The sequence below is a fragment of the Myripristis murdjan genome, chromosome 16 (genome assembly GCF_902150065.1).
Source record: "Myripristis murdjan chromosome 16, fMyrMur1.1, whole genome shotgun sequence".
NCBI lineage: Eukaryota > Metazoa > Chordata > Actinopteri > Holocentriformes > Holocentridae > Myripristis > Myripristis murdjan.
The window spans coordinates 22,671,280-22,689,072 of record NC_043995.1 but is presented as its reverse complement, the minus strand read 5'-3'; the positions used below and the strand labels follow the sequence as shown (position 1 = coordinate 22,689,072).

The window sequence follows — 17,793 nt, the reverse complement described above, 5'->3', positions numbered from 1 at the left end:
TTTTACAAAAGTAATCAGGTTTATTTCAATCCATCATAATTCATCACCATATATTAGGTCTAACCACTTAGAGTTTGATTATAACATCACAAGTTCTCATGCATCGCCTGATGCTCTCTCTTTTCTTATATCCCTCCAGCCTCTGGGTATATCCAATACACCAAAAAGGAAATAGACATTTGTGCTACAGTATGTAGGCATGGCTTGGCCAATCCTGGCTCCTTGTAAGTTGTCTTCCTCTCTCTCTCTGTCCAAGAAATCACAGTTGTAAGAGAGTCTCTGAATCTGGTTTCTAGAAGTCAGTCCAGGTCCCTATGTGTCTCTGTGCCGGTCCAAGCAGAGACCTGCGAGCTGGCTCGGTGCGGCTCACGGCCCTCTAGCCAATGGTGACACTGAAACCACACTGGAACTTGTTCTTGCGGTGGTTGAGGAAAGCCCCTAAGGCCAGTGTGAGGGGCAGCGGCACCAGCTTCTTTTCCAGGGTCGCCCCAACCACCCAGTTACTATCAACTGTGCCTGAAACATAGAGAGAGTGAGAGAGAGAGAAGATGGAGGTGTGAGGCAAACAAAGAACTAGATTTAAAAAGAAAATCTGTGTTCATTTTGAATGGTACAAAGAAACTCAACTATTAAGGGGGTATATGTGCATTTACAGTAATTTACCTTTAAAGAGCAAGTTAGCTTTGGGAAGGTCTACTTGGTAACCAAAAGACGTTGTGGTGTCTTGCATCCTTGTGCTGGCCTCAAATTCAACCCCTATCTGTAACTAAAATGGAGAATTCACAAGTTAAATTAATAAGAGACCTCCTGGTTTTATAATACAGCAGGTGAACAAAACAAAAATACACACATAATGAGTAGACACTGACCAACAGACATTTCAGTCACATCACACCGCACTGTCAAAAAAATTAGTCCTTGACACTTGAGTGAGAAAGGAGGGGCTTTCACAGCACACCATGTGCATTAACAAGTTGGGTACCTGGTCATTGGCTTTGTGATAGTATGTAGCATGGGCTCCTGCTCCCCCCAGCGTCAGTGTGGCAACATAATTTTCACCTGAGTGAAAAGATTCAATCAGACATAAAAGACAGAGCATTACTAGATAATAAATAATTTTAAAAACTTTATTTATCTTTACATTTTTTTAGTCTATCTGTCTATCTGGGACCATGTACAAGTGTAGGCATAATATTCCAAGAAGTCTGCAGAATTGTACAGAAGTATAGGTAGGCAGCTATTTTTTCTATCTCCAGTCCCTCATCAGAAGAAATAAAAGTGCAACACATGTAAAATATTTATGTTAAATTACACTACCTAAAAATCCATAAGCAGTTTGTAATAAAAAAAAAAAAGGGAACAAGTTTGTAAATGGTTAAGTCTTTTGGAAATCCTACAGTCTTACAGTGTGAGGTTCAGGAAATGCATGGTGCATTGTGGGTCGTACCTGTGTACCTGCCCATGAGGGAAGTGACAGCTCCCTCCTCCCCTGGTCTCCTGTGGTAGACCAGCTCACCACCCAGAGCCAGCGCGGGTGTGATGGACTGAAGGTAATGGGCCACCAATATACCTGAAAAAAAAGACACACATTCACATGAAACCATTTCCAATTTCCATGATTGCCAGCAGCATTACCAAGACTGCCTTACTTTGAGTCGAGCCATACAAGCCAGAGAAATGACCGCACACAACATTTCTCTTCTCATTCCTCTCCTCTCTTGCTCTCAACAAATCCATATCTTCAGAGCTTCAGAGCTAGGAACTGCACATTCTCAACAAACAAAACTCTAAATAACAGCTAAACCCAGAGGAAGTTACAACAACACAATGGAAGAAAATAGTTACATTTTTTAATCAGCAAAATGCTACAATCTGGTACAATAGATTCACATTAAAAAAACAAGATTCTTTTACGATTCTAAATTGACTCACAATTTCAAACAACTGATTTCATGTTCATGTTTTTTTCAATCACATTATGATTCCAGTTTTCTCCTAGCTACATACATTACAGATAACTCTGCCTCAAGCACAGTCACAGTGCAGTGCAGACTGTGGCTAGCTAACTCTGAACGGGTGAAGAAAATAACTCTGTCATAGCCTATTTCATTTAAACAGAGCAGCGCTTGCTGTACTCCTTTAGGAGAAATTTATCCTGGGCATTCAGGAGAACACAGTTGACATAGCCGCACACACAATTTATCAATTTACATGTACAATCAAACTACAACTGACATGCGGTATCACACACAGATCCATACACACCAGAACAAAGAATACTGCAAGCTCCCACATTAATCCCTCTTATCCACTGCACAGATGCCGTGCATCAACATATTGATCAAAATGTCCTATACCAAATTATTGTACAAACGTTGTACATCAAGATATTGCACATTCCCCTTACCTAAGTACTTGTATGTTATTACCTGCTCAATTCTCTCCCTGTAGAGAAAAATCACCAAGAAACCTGGGATTGAAGACCATATTTAACATCAGGTTGTGCGCCCTCACACCACTGCACAACCTCTTCTATCTCTGGCTTATACATAGCTGAATCTGTTTAAATCTGAGTAGGGTTGTATCATCAGAAAACTCATAGTTGTTTGTGTTCTGGTTTCTTCAGTCATTTGTATATAATGTGAAAAGAAGGGGGAGCTTACACAACCTTGTGGAGCTCCAGTACTTACAACCTGTACGTCAAAGAGTTAACTTTCACCTGTTGTTGTCTTCCTGTGAGAAATGTATAGTACCATCTGATTATATAAGAGGAGCTGGAATAGAGGGCTCCAGGCTGAGGTCAACTCATCAGAAAATGTTTAAATGTGAAGAGCCAAAATACTGTCAGGCCTACTGGGCTTCTTATTGCGCAACTTCTTAAAAGCCTTAGCCACTGCATTTGGATCACTAATTACTCTATCCATCTTGTCAGACTTCACGTTTGTCATTTTGTTTGTTTGTCGGTTTTTGAGTCCTTCGTTGAAAAGGCTTCTCTGACATGTAAACTATGCTGCTCTTGTTGTTCCCCCTTTTAGCTTTCTGCTCGCAACTGCTCACTTTGATTCGATTATGGCTCCAGAAGGCCTGTTTTTTTCTGTCTGATGCAATGTTGGATCTCAGGTGTGATCTAATCTTTGCTGTTCTGGTATATCCTAACAGTCTTTTCTGGCACTAAAGTTATTAACACAAAAATAAATGTATCTTGTCATCACCTCCACAATGCTGTCAATATTGCCGTCTTGGTGGAAAACATCCAATCTGTGGCCAGAAAGGGACCATTTAGCTCCTCCTTACTGCTATCCTGCCAGACATTGACAGTCTTTGAAAAAAATTTGCTTCTTTTAAAGGCAGATTTGAAAGTGGGAATTTGCTGCATGGTGTTATGATATGAATTTCAAAAGGGGGGTCCAACCTTAGCACTGTATGCAACTTTAATATTGCCTTTGCATTTGTCCAACATCTTACAGCGACTGGAGACCTCTAGTACAAATATCGGTGCATCAGGCTTGTTTTGAACACAGCCAGCTAGATGTAAGCCACAACTGGATGTGTTCCCATTAGGCAGGATGTATACAGCACAGACAAAAATGTTCCTATAGTCTCTTGGAAGGTAAAATGATCTTAGACGTAGATATATACATTCAAGGTCACGGTTACCATTTCTTTTGTTGTGTAATTCCTGCACCAAAAAGTGCCTGACAAAAACAAAAATGCCACCTCCTTTGGTTTTCCCTGAGTTGTTATTCCTATCAATGTGAAGCTTTGAGCAGCCTTCAACCTGAACTAATGGATCTGGAATATCTCTTTGAAGCCATGTCTCTGTATCTCTCCTTGAAGTATTCACTAGAGACCCTTGTGTTCAGGAGCAAGTCCTGTTCCTCAGAGAAGGAGAGCTGTTCAAGAGCACTGATGGCAGAGGTGGCTTGTTGCACCTTAGGTGGAGTCGATGTTGAATGCCACCCCTCCTCCCTTGTTTCCGTGCCCTCCACACCATCACGGCAACTCCTCTGGATCTTTGTCCAGCAAGGCCCAGTTCTGATGCAGCCCTTTGCCATAAGGACAGCAGCCATTCCCTGACATTAACACGCGGCACCTGGTCTCTTCCCCCTGCTAAGCCATGTAGCGTCATGTTGTGTGCAAACACTGAATGTAATTGATAACAGCACTCCAACAGTCTTCTTCCCCATCATTATATTCTTGTTCTCTCATTCACTTTCTTCTGACCAGATAGACTTGCCAGCATCCAAGCAACTTCAACACGCTTGACAAACTTTGACACACTTGACAGAATTAAAACAAACTCTCAAACAATCGTCTCTTGTGCCCAGGTCACAGCAGCACTGCATCATTAGAAATGAATCATAAGGCTCCCAAACAGTCCCATCCCTACTGACTATAGCAAAGCACGATATCTTTTAAAATATTTGAAAAGCCATTTTGTACATGTAAAATTGAAGGTGCTTAGTTGTAGCCTGCAGGCATGTAACCATGAAGCTCTCAGTCCCATGTGTCTTTACCATGACCATCTAGCCTGGGGGTAGTCATCTCTGCAGCCCACGGCTGGATGATTTGTGCCATTTTTTCCATATCTGGATAACACAATCAGTCATTTAACTAAACTTGTTACACATCCTGCATTCATTCTCCTTTTGAAAAAGTGAAGCGGTCTTTTCTGGTTCTACTTTGCCCCACAAAGAACCAAGTAAAATAATCCAATATATACATTCCTCCTGTTCAAATTAAAATTAAATGTCTGACTGGCAGAGGCCTAATACCAAATACACACATATACCAAGCATAGACAGGCATGAGCATGTGTGCCTTGGTATATACTTCAACACACCTGATATGGTCAAAACCAGATGTATGTATCTTATGTACCTTACGTAATCTTATCCAAAACCCTTACACAGGCCAGATATCTGCATATAATGCTCATTATGGAGCATGCATTGTGAACACAGACACACATTTTGAACAATTTAAAACTTGACGTATAAATTTCCTAATCAAGAAATGTAGTCAGGGCTAATCTCAATACATTCGAGGATTCAGCCTAGCGATATCAAGGGACTTGACAATGATTCTGAGAAACAATCATACCAGATCCAACAAGGATGTCTGGGTTCCCAACTGTTACAGCAGAGGTGAAGTTCTCCCCGCGGTACTCCATGTCACACTGCCAGTTCACAAACTTATGCTGTTGAGTCTGCAACACACATAGTAAATAAAAAATGTGAGAGGAGAATGGCAAAGTGGCATTCAACATGTTTAAAATGACCAGAATAGACTTTAAAGCCAAAACTTGGGATACCATTCCACATATCTACACCAGTGAAAGTCTGCATACCTGGATGGCTATTTTGGAACGCACAGCGGTTGTTAGCTGGTGGATGACCTGAGCATTCAGACTGCCAGTGTTGTCCATGTCGCCCACCATCACTGGGAATGACTAAGCAGAATAAAATGCACTGTTGTCAATCTGATGGCTTTCAAGTTTTGTGCATGACATGTGAAGTTGCATGTAAATCTATGTACACTGTTTTTCAAGGCAGCAAAGAACAAGGGTGTAGGAGTTTAAGGAATTACTAAAGGGATGGAAAGTGGTCATTACCTCAGTGGGTCCAGTCTGTTTACTGCCTACGTAGGTGGCACCAAATCTGTAGCCAGAATCACCCAGGGTACTGAGGGTTATAGTATGGCTGACCTATAAAAACACAGTACAAGGGATTATATTCACTCATGTTGGTAACTCTAACACTCAAACTGCGTGCACTGGTGTGCAGGAAAAAAACAGATGAACAACATCTATAATTTACCTGGAAATGGTTACTCAGACCCTTGTTAACCACTAATCGCACACCTTCCATCTGCAAAGGGAACACCTCTGGAACAGAAATAACAATAAAAATTAGAGCCATGCAAGTCGGTGCAAATATGATGATTGCCATGGAATTAGTCAAACGCTTGCAAATAATTAGTCAACAAAACTCTAAATTCCCTCGAGTCATAAGATCAACATCTGACCTTTACATTTGCGGTGGCACTCCTCATATGTGCCTGGGTTTGGGAGGGGGGACTCTTTATCTTCTGGTGGCTGGCCGGATGCAGATGTTGGAGGGACGGGAGACACTGTCGGCATGGTGAACCCCGGAGGGACAGGTACTAACCCTGGGACCCCTTGGCCACCTCCAGCTGCAGCTGCAGCTGGACTGGGGGAGGTGGCAGCCAACACACTGCCCATACTGTGAGAATATAACAGAGCAAGATGGGGATAGGAAGTGGGATTGAGAGGAGAGAGGCGGTGAGCTGCATAATGTTGACTTTGCAGTTAAACACTGAACAGTTTTGATGAGTTAAACACACTTTCTCTCAAAAAAACACCAGCGCCAAGTTAAATACACTGCATAGCACTGCGGACATTGTCGGTGCTCAGGACTTCCACGTTAGCGCTAACACACCTTACGGCACATGGCCGTGCTTAGCGGTGACAACCTTGACTACCTTATCTTACAGTAACTTCGATCCCTTCGGATACGACTGGCTAATGTTAAGTCATCTTTTCCCACTGTCCTGGCAGGAACGTTAACTAGCAGCTAACCCATGTTTGGCTTAAAGGCCCAACTTAGCTAGACACAGACAACTTAGACTACAGCTGTTTATACATATAACCATCAAACCTAATCAGCTGCCGAGATGCATTTTTTGTGGTGTGTACCATTTGGAGAATAGCCACTAGCCGGCCAAACTGTCTTGCTAGCATTAATTTAATCTGCAACAGCTAATCTAACTTTAGCAATGTTAGCTAGCTAGCTACCGAGCTAGCCATGTGGGTGGGACATGGAGTTCAGTCCTGTCTTAACCCGAAACTGAGAAAACAAGCACAACGTTTGACTGTAAATTTGTGCATCGGTAGTCTTCATATTAGCCAATTATCCATACGAATTAACGGTTTACTCACGTTGACGGTTCGGGTCCGGGGGGGTAATTCAACACCGGTAAAGTTCACAACGTCCGTGACCGTAGTTGACGTTTCCCCGCCCATTCACAGCGATTAAGCTGCTGATTGGCTGCTGTGGGTCATACTTCAATCGCCATTGGCCAGAGCTGTCACTGTGACAACCCACTTCGGCTGACGCGCGAGGGGCTTCACTCGCCCCCCAGTCGGTTAATTCAGTCTGCCGTTGAATGACATTCCAAGGGTACACCTGTCTCTAGCCTCCAGGTTGGCGTTTATTTTACCTAAACACACACGTTTTGTTTCAGACATCTTTACATTTTGTACACCCAAGTCATTTTTTCTTTCATGAACATTACATCCGTGTTGCTAACGTAACGGAAGCGATGTTAAGAATGACACTGTAGCGAATTTAGCCTAACGGATACCGGTTTACGACTTTCAACAGTTTCAAACGGCTCCTAATGCAGATGCTAGTAAGCAAGGTTTAAGAAAGCAAACTGCCAAAAAAAAAAAAAAAAAAAAAAAAAAAAAAAAAAAAGTAGAGACACCAAGAGACAACAATGGAGATGTAGTTGGACTTTATTCATTCCTTCGAGGCGCTGGCATTGACGCACTTCATACAAAATAAACTCAGCTGTCTCAACCAAATCTGGTGTCATAACAAGAAATGGAGGTATATCATTCTCCACAGTTCAGAGCTGGGACAAAAATGGTCTCAAGTTTGACAAGGTTTGACAACATACTCACAAAGCATTTCCTTTTTAATGCCGTGGCTGTGAAATACCCTTCTCAGTACACTTCACATTGAAGTTCAACAGAAGTGTCACATGACTAATGAAAAGGGATTTTTTTTTTTTTTTTTTTTTGTCTTCACTGAGGCTCAATAACTAGAGAGCCACAATCCAACATCAACAAGGGTATTCCAGAGCCAGGCATGAACAAAAGACAGGAGTATTTACCACTGCAGAAGCTGAGGAAGAGCAAAAACACAATGATCCCTTCTCTGCTGCTGCTTGACATTAATGCCAAGACCAACCAGAGTAAATCATACAGGTAGAGGAGAGACGACAGCACTCACTTGGGGGAAAAAAGAAAGAAAAATACATGGAAATAGCACTCCCTCGCATTTTAGATACCTTGTCGTTCATGTAATGTGCTGTGGTCAGGAGTCAGTTTAACAAAGCCATACCAAAAAAAAAAAAAAAAAAGAAAACTGCAGCTGGTCACGTTTACAAAATCATTTTATGGTGTAACTGTTTCAAAACTCTTATGAGGAATTGCAGCAATTCCTCAATCAGGACTTATTGTTGGGAATGACCATCCCTGCTCCTTTTTCAGGCCACATTTTGTAATATGTCATAAAATAAAGATGGCATGGAGAACTGGGCAGAAAAAAGCAAAGCATAGCGGACAGGTGCTAGATTAAGGCACTTTGGAGTGTAGAAGGGAGGGCATGGAAACAAACTCAGTGATTTAACATCTAGGGAGTCTTGGCATCAAAAAAAAAAAAAAAAAAAAAAAACTAAATTGACTAAGGCCTCTTGACATTTCAGGTTCACATAAAACCAACAATAATCTACAGACCTGAGAAGATGCTGCCTGGTTCTATAGCTTTGAAGGGATATGAAAACAATTACATAGTAAACTGACTTTCCCTTATTAACGGGCTTGTGCTTTGACATAAAGAACCATATAGCGTAACTGACAGTCACCTTAAGCTGTCATATTTCGGCAGCAAAAACCCTTGACTCTAAAAAAAATACTCATAATAAAAAGTTAATTGTCAATATTGTTTCTGCCCTTTGTAACTGCAGCATCATGGCAGCCTTATTTTGAGATGGCCATCAAAGCTCAAGTGGTCATTTTGGTTTCTGGAGCCTTTAATATTCTAGCTTATTCTAACTTTAATACTCTGGTTTACTCTACAGCTTTGGTTTCCTCTGTGGCCACCTACTCAAAGGCATGCCAGCATGAGGTGAACATTACCAGTGGAAAGGGCCTTATCTACACAGCAGGGTCGTGACCTTGGCTGATTCATTCAAGTCCATCTTTGATTTCACATTTCTCTACCATCAAACCACCATAAAAGGTTGATGAGAATTTCTCTCCAGTGTAGTGAGAGGCTAAGATAAACGACAGACTTCAGAAATCCAGCCCAAGTCACAGGATACAGTGATATCAATGGCAGTGTTGCAGAAGGCCAGACTGATTAACATTTGCTGTTTCAGTGTGAAACATGCCAGCTGACCAGTATGTGCTGTAAACTATGCCCAGACAGAACTGACCACTGCTGTAAACTAAAACTGGAAATAAAAAGGAATTTAAAAGACCATTTTTATGGCAAAGTGGAGGACAGAAATCTTCACTTGGAATCTTGTCTGACAGTGTGTGCGATGAATGCCAGGTGCCACGTTTCTCCTGAAAAACAAATACAGGACAAGTTAGGAATTCTGATCACAGCCGTGTGAATGACTCACTGCTCATGCAATCCTGCAGTGAGTCAAGACAGCTGGGCCAGCGTGCTGATGAGCTCTGCGTTCAAATCTACGTTGACCTGCTGTTCTACCGCTTAAGAAAGACAACACTTATCCTTTAACCTTTAAGTCCTGAAAAACCTCTAATCTGCTAATCTACTTGATGAAAGAGGATGCCATCTCTCTATCAGACAGTGGTAGTGTTTACGTTGTTTCAAACTAGACAGTTCAGATGTGTTTCTTTATTACAATCTATGATAATCTGCCCACCAATACAGCAATTGACTGACAGACAACAGATACAGTCACCCATCCAAATCATGAACTAGGACAAATAAATTTTAAAAAGGCAAAATCATGGTCAGAACATTTTTCTTTCTAAGACATGTTTTCATGTGCTGTGCTTTTCTGGATACCATAAGTCCCTTTATTCTACCATTTGTCAGAAGTATCTGAACACAATAGGTCACCATTATTTCTCTAAAACCTTTGTGTCCCCACTGCATATGCGACGATTACTAACCATTAATTCAAGCTGCTCCCAATTCTTTTTGTTTGGCTTCTCCATCACCGCCATCATCATCTGGGTCCACAGAGTGAAATTCTGCCACATACAAGCTCTTGTCAATGCTGCTGGGGATGGGCTTTATGTCTGTAACCAGCTGTTCCTCGATGCCCTTCAAGTTGAAGCGGTCTTCTGAAGTGATCAGATTAATGGCCAATCCCAAATGACCAAAACGCCCTAAAGAGAAAGAGAGGTAGTGTAAAGGAGTGTAGACTGGGTGAGCCAGATTTGAAACATGTTAGCTCTAACTAACGCAATCAGCTTGTTTTGAATTTGTGAATTTGTATATGGGGCATTCTTCACCTGATCTTCCAATGCGGTGCAGGTAGGTCTCTGCGCTTTTGGGAAAGTCAAAATTGATAACCACATTCACCGCCTGGATGTCAATACCCCTGGTGAATAAGTCTTAAAGAAAGCAAGCACATAATCATCAGCAGTCAACCAACTTATCAACCATTGATATTTCAAAATTCCAGCTCAGATTTTGAAACACCAAATGCGCTTAACCTACCTGTGCAGACCAGGTTTCTGCACAACCCGTTCCTGAAGTCGTGGAACACACGGTTCCTGTACTCCTGCATCATCTTTGCATGGATATAGAAACAGGAATAGCCCAGCTGGGTGATCTTCTTGGCCAGGAGCTCAACCCTTTGGGTAGAGTTACAGAAGATGATGGACTGGTTTATCTGAAGCTGTAAGAAAGGAAATATACATGTGATCAGCTCGGAAACTGAAGGACTGGAGTCACATACAGCAGAGATATTAATACCCAAGACCCCCGTCACTGATGTCCCTGCAACCCTTAACAATCTACATTTCAGTCAGAAAACTCATTTAAAATGAGCTATAAACTGCATCACAATACAAGTCAAGAGTTTACCATCTAGCTCATCACTCCCTGTGACATGTTTACATATAGATATTGGAGAGTGATGAGTAAATAGCCTCAATGTGGGGTGGTGGAAGTGCTGAAAGAGTAGCAGCAATGCAGGGCAGCAGTGGCACTTAGAGGGAGAGATGGGAAATTTTTGCAGTTTAAATAGATCACTTAATTGTTAGGGTGTGTTTTGTAAATGATGTGTGGAGGGTGAGGCATCTCACGTGTGTATGAAGCAGAGCAGCTTGAGCTGAGTAACTAGCTTGCAGACAGCACTCCATTGGTGGATTGTACTCACCCTAGAAAAGAGTGTGTTGAGGCAGTGGACCTTCTGTCTCTCAGTCACATAGGCATAGTACTGGGTGATGCCCTTCAGCGTCAGCTCCTCCATCAAGTTGATCTCATACGGCTTCTTCAGGTGCTTTGCCTGGAAAAGACATCAGTGCTTTAATGTTGTGCTTTAATGACCAACCCTGACAGATTTTAACCATGCAGGAAAGCCTTTAAGGACATCTGAAAAAGAAGTTGTGCCAAGATACATATTCCCCCCAAAATAACCCACAAGTGGCATCAGCCTTTAGGTGCCAAAACTGACAGTGTGTACCACATTTAAATGATTATTTGGAGCAATTAACTTTACACCATATTTCAACTATCAAACAGTTATGTAAACAAGCATTTGGGTATGATAGTTTCTGCTAACTGGGAACATTAATTTCAAATAATTAACTGCAAATGAACGCAATGTAGTCCTAGTAAACAAAAACTCTAGTCTTTCAATGATTTTTTTTTTTTTGCCTCCACAGAAATTGGTTGTCAACCCAGGCAGCCAGATGACACAAAGCGGCACAAAGTTGCCCAAATCTGGTTTCAGAGGGCAACCATTTTTGTGAATTCCTAATTGTGTGAAATGGAAGCACATATGCCATTTCAGACACCAAATTATACCATAAACATTTTTTAAGTGTCAGATCTTTTTACCTCCTGTTTTCCACAGTCCATCAGTATAAGGCTTTTCATTTAATTTTCCAGAACTAGAAATGTAATGCTTAAATTCCCAGGTTAACCCTGACTGATGACCCATCTTTTAGACACCTTGAAGGGAAAGATAGTCTCTGACATCCTTGACATTTGATTTTGTGCGATCTATGCAAGATCAACATGCACTTCTACCATTTGGATGCACTCAAGACTGTACGAATTGCATTGTGTTCTCACCATGAATTTTTGCACACTGACGGGGAAGGTGGCAGAGTAAAGCAGGATCTGCCGGTCCTTGGGCAAGAAACTGATTATTTCTTCAATCAAGATCACAAAGTCCTGAGACAGCAGCTTGTCTGCCTGAACAGAGGAACAGACAGGGGGTGTCAAAAGTAGCAGCCTTCAGAATAACTTCAGTGTTGTGGTCATTAACGAGAAGTGATTTGTTCAAAACAAAAAGCCAAACTCACTTCATCCATCACCATCATTTGGGTTTTATCAACCTTTGCCACACCCTTCTTGACCAGGTCCAAGATCCTGCCTGGTGTGGCAATGATCACATGCACTAAGAAAAGAGGAAGAAAGGAGGCAAAAAGAGCAAATTATGTCAAGTTACATAGTGAAGAGTTATGCTATATTCTTTCAAAACATGCTGCTAAAGACAGACACTTCAGCTGAGATGTAGTAGCTGTAGCCAAGAGTAGTAGTCACAATACCAAAAACACCAGCTAAGGCCCAATCCTAACAAACAATGAATAAAAAGCTTTCAAATAGAATCAAATCAATAGCTACATGCTACTAGAATTACTTTAAATAATTAGGCCTAAACCAAATACATCGAAACTTCAAGCACTGCCACTGCCAATCTACAACAAAATCAGTATTAGTTTTTCTTTTCAACAGCAGACACGGCATTTTCTCTTGATGCCAACAAATCCACCACGGCTCTGCAGTAGTCCATCGACCCTTGCCTCACAAAAGCTGGGTGCAGATCCCTTTACTGCATGGGACATGAGTAAAGTAAAACTGACCTGTCTGTAAATTAATTACGTGCCCTCCACCAGCTCACTGAGCTTTTGTTTGACGCTGTAGGTACCAAATTGGACTTGCGTGTGACATGTTTTCATGTTGATTAAAAGCTAAGTAATTTCAGTATGGTCCTCTGCAATTTACCTGATAATTAATCCAACTAGTTGTGCATCTACCAGTTATAAAGGATATAAAAAAATTTATTTTTCCATTCCTTATCACAATAGTATTTCAGGAGAATGTGTCTTGCGTTATTCTCATTTTGCAATGTGCAACAATTATCTTAAAAAAATAAAAAAAAAAATAAAAAAATCTTCTGGCTTCACCTCCTAAGTTGACAGTGGAGATCTACGATTGTCAATTCAACTTGTCAACTTTCAGGCAGCAACCCTAATGGAAACAGCTCTTTGCTTTCCCTTTAATACTGCCTGGCATAAACTAAATGCTCACCTGTCTCATCCAGACGCATGATGTCGTCTCTCAAGTTGGTGCCTCCGGTGGTGGCCATGACCTTGACCCCTCCTAAGTGCTTGCTCAGTTGAATACTGATCTGGCTCATCTGCAGGGCTAACTCTCTCGTGGGCACCATTACTATGGCTGGTGGGAGAGTTAGAAATGGGAATGACTGAGAATACATGGAGGTGGTGCAACAACAGCTGCTCAATATTTTCCCTACAAACCTAAAATACATTCAAGTGTATTATTGGCCTGTGGTCTATAAACACAGGTTAAAACAATTTCCATTGCGCCAAACAAACCCACATTTATTCAGTTATTGCCTTGCAACAAATACACACCTGAGACCAAAGTATGCTGGTCCTTAATGGCACAGCTCCAGTAGAGCAAACTATGTGTCTGGGAGAATGACACGGCCAGTGTTTTTGTCCATGTGCTCTTGATTCTGTGACCTATCTATGAGCATCATGCACACTGAATATAAATACAAACATGAGCTACCTGACAAAAAGGAGTATGTATTCTTTATCTTTCAGAAGTCCAAAAATTGCAACAGTTTGTGAGGATGGGAGGTACGAGCAAATAAATAAATACATAAATAAATATTAATAACTGTCACAATTAAGTCAGTAATGGTTAAATGACCCTGGCACAAAAATACTATCACTGGGCAGTTGGGCCAAAAACCATGACAATCATCTGAATCTTTGTTTCACCACTCCGATATCTAAAATTCTTGAATTCAGAAAAATTCAGAAAACATGGCAGATGTTATTTTGTGTATATATCAAAATTATTTTAGAAATTATATATCATAAAAGAAAACATGATAATGACTTTTGATAAACAATAAATATTGGAATGCTGAAAAGTCCTAATGGTTAGATAGCAACAGCATAACTTAACTCACCCTGGATATGATCCTTTTTCAGGTCTATCCTCTCGAGGAGAGGGATGAGGTAGGCTCCACTTTTCCCCGTACCGTTTTTGGCCCGGGCCAGAATGTCTCTGCCTGACAAAGCAATTGGGATGCTTTCCTCCTGTTGGCACAAAGACCAGCACAGTCAGTGAAAATCAACCATCAACTCTATAATTTTGCATGCAAAAGATTTTTCCACATCTGCTTAGTCTTTTTAAATATAATTCATGTCTTTTGACCCAACATACTGTAATACTATTTGCCCAACAAATGGCAAAATAAGATTATTAAAACTCTGCAAATTATATTGAAAAACTTTTTAATGTTTCAAACAATTTTCCAATCTGATTATGCTTTGAAAAAATGACTTAGACTCCAAAAAAAAAAAAAAACCTGAAGGATTTAATTCGCAATTGGAGCTGTCCAGGTGAGCACATTATCAAATTCAGTTAGCAAATTAGACCAACTAATTAGGCAACTGGTGGCAATATTTACCTGGACAGGCGAGGGCTTCTCCCATCCCATCTCAAAGATTCCCATCAGCAGTTCCCGCTTCAGGCAGTAGTCCTCAAACTCATTCCCCTTGGTTGAGGTCACATCCTGGGAGGTGCAGAACAGAGAGAAATCTCAAGAGGCAATAATGCCAAAAGGCACCAGCATGAACAATGAGTCCTTATAGGTCTGGTATTCCTAATATAGTTTACTTACTGAAGTTTTCATTCTAGTGTCTTTTGGAGGCAGCTGAAGACACTTCTTCCAGTCATCTCCAAATCTGTTTTGATACATTTGCACTGTCATAATTTCACCAAAAAATAACACATATGAACACTAACGGGAAAATGCTGCCTATTTTCTGTCTTCAAATAATAATTTTCCCTACCCTTCAAAGTACTGTGATCACAGGCAAAAAGGTGGAAACAATTCAGACTTGCCAGGTCCAGCTGGGACAGGCCACAAAAGATGCTTGAATGCTACCTTGGCATGGCCCCTTTTCAGGACAAGCCTTTTCAGTTTTGGATCCAGGATGGTAACTTGTCAATTTGAAATAAGAATGAGTGTCCCACAGACAAATAAACCAAATACTTTCAGCCATTTCAGACACAGATCAATTGTCTTACCAACACTGTTTTGGCAGAAAAAGTGAACCACCTGAGACGCTTTATAATATGCGCACTTAGGTATAACGCAAGTTCTTCATCATGTTGGTTTGTTGTTATAGATGATGCAGAGCATGTGCATAAATTTCCATCCCCAATCATGCAGTGCAGCAGTAAAATTCTGCAAAAATAAAATGGTGGATGTCCAGGTTCTATTGTTAGTGTTTCTTTTACAGTCTTTGACACTGAAAATGGGCAGCAGGGTTGAGGGAACCTGTGGAATCAGTATCTTACTTGATGCCACCACTGCTCTGGGGGATGCTGCTTCCTTTCTGGGGGCCTGCAGGTTGCTGGGCAGCTGCACTGGGTATTGACTGCAGGTTGGCTGGTTTGGGCTGTCCTTTGAGCTGCCCGTTTGCTGGCTTGTTCAGTCCCATCACAGATGTTGGGTTTGCTGTTCTTGCTGTAGCCATGGCGTCAACAACTTGATTGACAGATCAGCACAATCTTTTATCCACTCACAGTGTGTCAAGTTTTATTTGTTTTATTTTTTATTTTTTTATTAATTTGCTTCCCTCGGTTGGTTATTAATGCCCTCGTGTAAAAATAGCTCTAAAAACCAGAAAAACGTTTGCTTCTTCGTTTTCTTATTTAAAGAGTATTGTGTGCACAATCCCTACGTTCAGACCTCTTGAAAAAAAGAGCCCAACGTATGAATTTTGTCTATTTACAACTCTCCAAAAAGGGAGAAATTAACATTCATATGAATAAATAGATCATATATCTGTCCAAAACATAAACATCTATCTCAAAAACTAAATTTGCTGTGGCAAAGTAGTCTTTTCCTTGCTATACTCTTAATTTTAACAGGATCTGTTTTTGTTTTTCCTTGTCTTTTATGTAAGTATCTTGGCTTTTAATATCCAAGTGCTATATCTTCTTCTTCTTCTTCTTTTTTTTTTTTTTTTTTTTTACATTCAAACTGGCCAGTAGCAAAATATGGTTATCTGAGCCAAGTTACAGATTATTCCTCTTATGTGTGACTTTAACACTGTAGAATTTCGTTTGCTGAAAATCAATTCTGCTTCAAACAAATATCACTCAATTTTTTTTTCCCCTACTGATTTGACTGTACACTTTTAATGTCTATTATTTTCTTGTTGCAGTCCCGGTGTCTTCTTGCTGTATATGCTAAGATAGCAGTCCAAAACAGCTTTGAGAACTTTTCGCTCAATGCAATTTCCAGGTTACCTGCCAAGCAATAAAAAGAAACATGGCTTTTTAAAAATAAATAAATAAATAAATAAGACACGTGCACGCGTGTAGCAAAAGCACAGTTAAAACAGACAGGAAACCAAATGTGCGTAAAAAGGTCTAGAGGCCAATAATATGACACCCATGTGAATGTGTGCAGACAGGTGTGTGCGTACGTGTGTGTGAATACGGTTCTCTTCTCCAAACTGGTGTGCTAACAACGCCACGCCATCCTAATATTCAAATAAGCTAACTTTATTCCAGCTGAAGCGCACTCGTGGTTAGTTTGAATTGGACCCAGCTGGTTGAGCTAACTTTAGCAGATGGTTTTAACAGGAAAGCAATGACGGGTTGCGATAAAAGTTGGTTTTGAAATGACAACAAACTTCAGTTGTGACGCTCTGTTGTGATCGCGCCGCCTGGTTTACTTTGTCACAGATGGCTAGCTCCTGTTGTCACTGTGGGCGCCAATGTCAACTGGAGTTAGTGATGAATTGAGGAAAATAACGCACTTTAATCATAATAAACGGTGTAACAAGTCGATAACAAGTCGTCAGCTGGCTGGTGTTTTAGTCTTTGTCTGCTCCACCAGCGGCCACTCAGATGTCACTAATGTTAGCTTGGTGACAGTTAACATTAGCTAGCCAGCCTTGAAGCAGTGTACAAAAACTTCTCGCCTGGAAACGTGGCTACAACTACAGCCGTCAAGCTAACGTTAACTCTTGTGCCGAGTTTGTTTGCTACCCAGCCAGCTGGTGACTCAAATTGTTCACAGGATAACCCGCACACAAACACACACTTTTCTCACAGCGCAGCCACCTCTAACAGCGACATGTTGCTTTATTAAAACCCGGTCAAACAAAAGAGTGTAGCTGCTGTAGCGAGCTAACGTTAGCCTAGCCTGTGTGTGCTAAAGCTGTTAGTCCGCCTGAGAACTGAGACTTTTCAACCAGTCAGAGGAAAACTGTTACCTTCTGGTAGTTACATGCATCCGAAATCTTCACCTTTCTCAACGCCACTTGTATTCATCGAGGCTTTTTGAATTAGTTTTGATAATACACTCGCTTTTTTGACAATTCAGCCGACTTGTCACTGTTCTTTTGTCTCTTCTTTCAGAAAATTGACAATTCAACATGGCCGCGCACTCTTTTTGGGGGCGGTCGCTTGCTCTCAGGACCTG

The 17,793-nt window shown here is 41.1% G+C and overlaps 2 protein-coding genes across 4 annotated transcripts; both read right to left on the bottom strand.

Annotated features, from left to right (window-relative positions):
* On the bottom strand, positions 1–7,049 carry tomm40 (translocase of outer mitochondrial membrane 40 homolog (yeast)). 3 transcript variants are annotated; one of them, XM_030071801.1, is made up of 10 exons: positions 6,681–6,831; positions 6,028–6,245; positions 5,820–5,887; positions 5,615–5,707; positions 5,351–5,452; positions 5,104–5,209; positions 1,448–1,570; positions 983–1,059; positions 664–766; positions 1–516 (listed from the first exon to the last, which is right to left on the bottom strand). In XM_030071801.1, the coding sequence occupies exons 1-10, from the start codon at positions 6,761–6,763 to the stop codon at positions 377–379; spliced, it is 1,113 nt and encodes a 370-aa protein (XP_029927661.1). In that variant the 5' UTR covers positions 6,764–6,831; the 3' UTR covers positions 1–376. The 3 variants fall into 3 exon arrangements, with proteins under 3 accessions (XP_029927661.1, XP_029927663.1, XP_029927664.1); XM_030071803.1 differs by lacking the exon at positions 6,681–6,831 and adding an exon at positions 6,962–7,049 and having other exon boundaries at positions 377–516; XM_030071804.1 differs by having other exon boundaries at positions 377–516; positions 6,719–6,857.
* A 473-nt stretch (positions 7,050–7,522) lies between these two features.
* On the bottom strand, positions 7,523–17,775 carry ddx61 (DEAD (Asp-Glu-Ala-Asp) box helicase 61). Its single transcript, XM_030071800.1, has 13 exons — positions 17,585–17,775; positions 15,654–16,610; positions 14,971–15,034; positions 14,758–14,862; positions 14,254–14,383; positions 13,338–13,484; positions 12,329–12,423; positions 12,096–12,218; positions 11,176–11,304; positions 10,512–10,692; positions 10,304–10,405; positions 9,959–10,177; positions 7,523–9,379 (listed from the first exon to the last, which is right to left on the bottom strand). Exons 2-12 carry the CDS (start codon positions 15,830–15,832, stop codon positions 9,966–9,968), a joined length of 1,467 nt encoding a protein of 488 aa, XP_029927660.1. The 5' UTR covers positions 15,833–16,610; positions 17,585–17,775; the 3' UTR covers positions 7,523–9,379; positions 9,959–9,965.
* Between the last annotated feature and the right edge of the window lie 18 nt (positions 17,776–17,793).

Coding starts and splice junctions, on each gene's coding strand:
- tomm40 (XM_030071801.1), bottom strand. CDS start 6,763: ATGCTAGCAAGACAGTTTGGCCGGCTAGTGGCTATTCTCCAAATGGTA. Junction 5,453..5,614: donor AACAGACTGGACCCACTGAG/GTAATGACCACT, acceptor TATTCTGCTTAG/TCATTCCCAGTGATGGTGGG. Junction 1,060..1,447: donor CCTCATGGGCAGGTACACAG/GTACGACCCACA, acceptor CTTTTCACTCAG/GTGAAAATTATGTTGCCACA.
- ddx61 (XM_030071800.1), bottom strand. CDS start 15,832: ATGGCTACAGCAAGAACAGCAAACCCAACATCTGTGATGGGACTGAAC. Junction 14,863..14,970: donor ACACTAGAATGAAAACTTCA/GTAAGTAAACTA, acceptor TGCACCTCCCAG/GATGTGACCTCAACCAAGGG. Junction 14,384..14,757: donor AGAAGCCCTCGCCTGTCCAG/GTAAATATTGCC, acceptor TTGTGCCAACAG/GAGGAAAGCATCCCAATTGC.